General features: G+C 42.7%; 1 protein-coding gene across 1 annotated transcript; it reads right to left on the reverse strand.

Annotated features, from left to right (window-relative positions):
* Window positions 1-716: 716 nt before the first annotated feature.
* LOC132031944 (uncharacterized) lies at window positions 717-2,043 on the reverse strand. The gene is made up of 3 exons (XM_059421797.1): window positions 1,872-2,043; window positions 1,460-1,785; window positions 717-872 (listed from the first exon to the last, which is right to left on the reverse strand). Exons 1-3 carry the CDS (start codon window positions 2,041-2,043, stop codon window positions 717-719), a joined length of 654 nt encoding a protein of 217 aa, XP_059277780.1.
* Window positions 2,044-2,376: the final 333 nt, after the last annotated feature.

The following is a 2,376-nucleotide window of genomic DNA, read 5'->3' on the forward strand; positions in this document are numbered from 1 at the left end:
GTCTTTTGGCTTTGACTTGAGCGGAGGGGAGGATAGGTATGCCTTTAGATCTCGCAGCGCCTGCTGACACTCCGGTGTCCACTCAAAGTCGTTGTTCCTTTTTAGCAAAGAAAAAAAAACTTATGGCACTTCTCCGAAGACCTATATATAAACTTACTAAGCGTGGCTATGTAGCCAGTTAACCGTTATACCGCCTTGATATCCTCTAGCGTATCTCATATGCCATCTATTGCCTTTATCTTCTCCGGGTTTATTTCAATCCCCTTTGAGAGACAAGAAAACCCAGGAACTTCCCAGATCCGACCCCCAATGCGCATTTCTCCGGATTGCCTTCATGTTGTACAGCCCCAGGACCTCAAACGTCTCCTATAAATGACTTAGATGGTCCCCAATACAGGGACTCTTGACCAATATCTCATCAATATAAACTTCCATTGTTTTTCCTATTTGTTGTTCAAACATTTTGTTTACAAGCCTTTGATAAGTAGCTCCAGCATTTTTCAAACCAAAAGGCATTACATTATAGCAGTGAGTACCGAAATTGGTAATGAAGGAGGTTTTCTTTTAATCCTCTGGGAGCATCCTTATTTAGTTATACTCGGGGTAAGCATCGAGAAAACTCATTACTTCATGACTGGCCATAGTATCGATCATTTGATCGATGCTGGAAAGAGGAAATGAATCCTTCGGACAAGCTTTATTCAGGTCTTTAAAATCTATGCACATTTTAAATTTATTGGCTTTTTCAGTACTACAACTACATTTGCCAACCAATCTGCATACTTCACTTCTCGAATGGATCCTATATTTAATAAACGAGATACCTCTTCTTTGACAAACCTGTTTCGAACTTCAGCAATAGGCCGCTTCTTCTGGCAAATCGATGGAAAATTGAGGTCTAGCCTGATCTTATAGGTTGGCATGTCCGAGGGTATACCATTTATATCCTTATGGGACTAGGCAAAGCAATTATTGTTATCTCTCTAGTAGTTAAGTATGACCTTCTTGTGTTCCGGGGTCAACCCCGTGCCCACCTTTCATTCGGGTTGATCTGGTTGGAAGACAATTTGCTCGAGCTCCTTAGTCGTACACTTAGTGGCATCTGTGACTTTGGGAGGTTGGAAATATCTTGGAACTTCGTACTCATCTTTGACCTCTTCCGGTCCCACATCGCTTCCGTTCTCTGATGGAACCTATTGAGCTGCAGTCGATGCGGGTTCCGAATTCTGTAATTGCTATTTGTCAGGTATGACCAAATTTTGAATTGTTATAGGCTCCTCAATTGTGAACATCTCCCTCGACATTGGCTGCTCTCCCTGGATCTGCCTGATCCCCTCTAGGGTAGGAAACTTGAGCAAAGAAATACTGTTGAGGGTATTGCCTTCATGTCGTGGAGCCATGGCCTCCCAAAGATCGTATGGTATTGCATGTCACCGTCAATTATATAGAACCTTGTTACCTTGGTGACTCCTCCGGCTTCTGCCGGCAAGCCTACCTCACCTTTAGTTGTTTCGCTAGACATCTTGAAGCCAGCAAGGGTTCTTGCTGCCGGTATGATTTCCCCCAGGAAACCCATCTCCTCTATTACTTTTCGGCAGAGAATATTAGCCGAGCTCTCTAGATCAACGATCACACGCTTCACCCGATAATTGCCAATGAGCACGATGATGACCAAGACATCATTGTACGGTAAAGCAATGACTGTTGCGTCCTGGTCAGAGAAAGTAACTAGGTTTTCCTCGGGGAGTCTCGAGTTCTTTTTTACCGTGTTATCGAGATCTTCATCTTCTTAGAAGTGGTGAAGCTCGTCCCAGTGATCATAGATCGATCGAAAATCTTGTTAATGATGTGCAGCGGAGTGCCTCGTGCACCCTTCTCTTCATCCGCTCTGGCTCTACCATAGTTATTTTTCGCCCTTTCACTGAGATATTCCTGCAAATGAGCCCTGGCGAGCATGTTGGCTACTTCCTCCCGGAGATGTCTGCAATCTGTGGTCTTATGCCCTGGGTTCCCATGGAACTCATACCAAATGTAGTATGTCATATTTTTTTTCTGATTCGCATTTGCACTTGCCTCATTTAAAAAAGAGAAGTTTCCAGGGGAAGTACGGTTGTCAATCGTACTGGAAAAAAGGAAAAAATATACTTCTACGTAATAGTACTCTAAATTGACTTAATTTTTAGAGTCGCCACCTAATTTTTAGGAAATTAGGAAAAATCTATTCGAAAAAGGTTCATTTAAAACGGTTAAATTTTAAAAGAAACCTAATCTAACCTAAGTATGGGTAAGGGTTCTGGTGATCCCTTGGGGAATGTGTTAGGCACCCCGATATTAAGGATCCGCTCAATTGCGGTTTACCTATGGGTTCTAATAATA

Source organism: Lycium ferocissimum, chromosome 9 (assembly GCF_029784015.1).
Source record: "Lycium ferocissimum isolate CSIRO_LF1 chromosome 9, AGI_CSIRO_Lferr_CH_V1, whole genome shotgun sequence".
Classification (NCBI taxonomy): Eukaryota; Viridiplantae; Streptophyta; class Magnoliopsida; order Solanales; family Solanaceae; genus Lycium; species Lycium ferocissimum.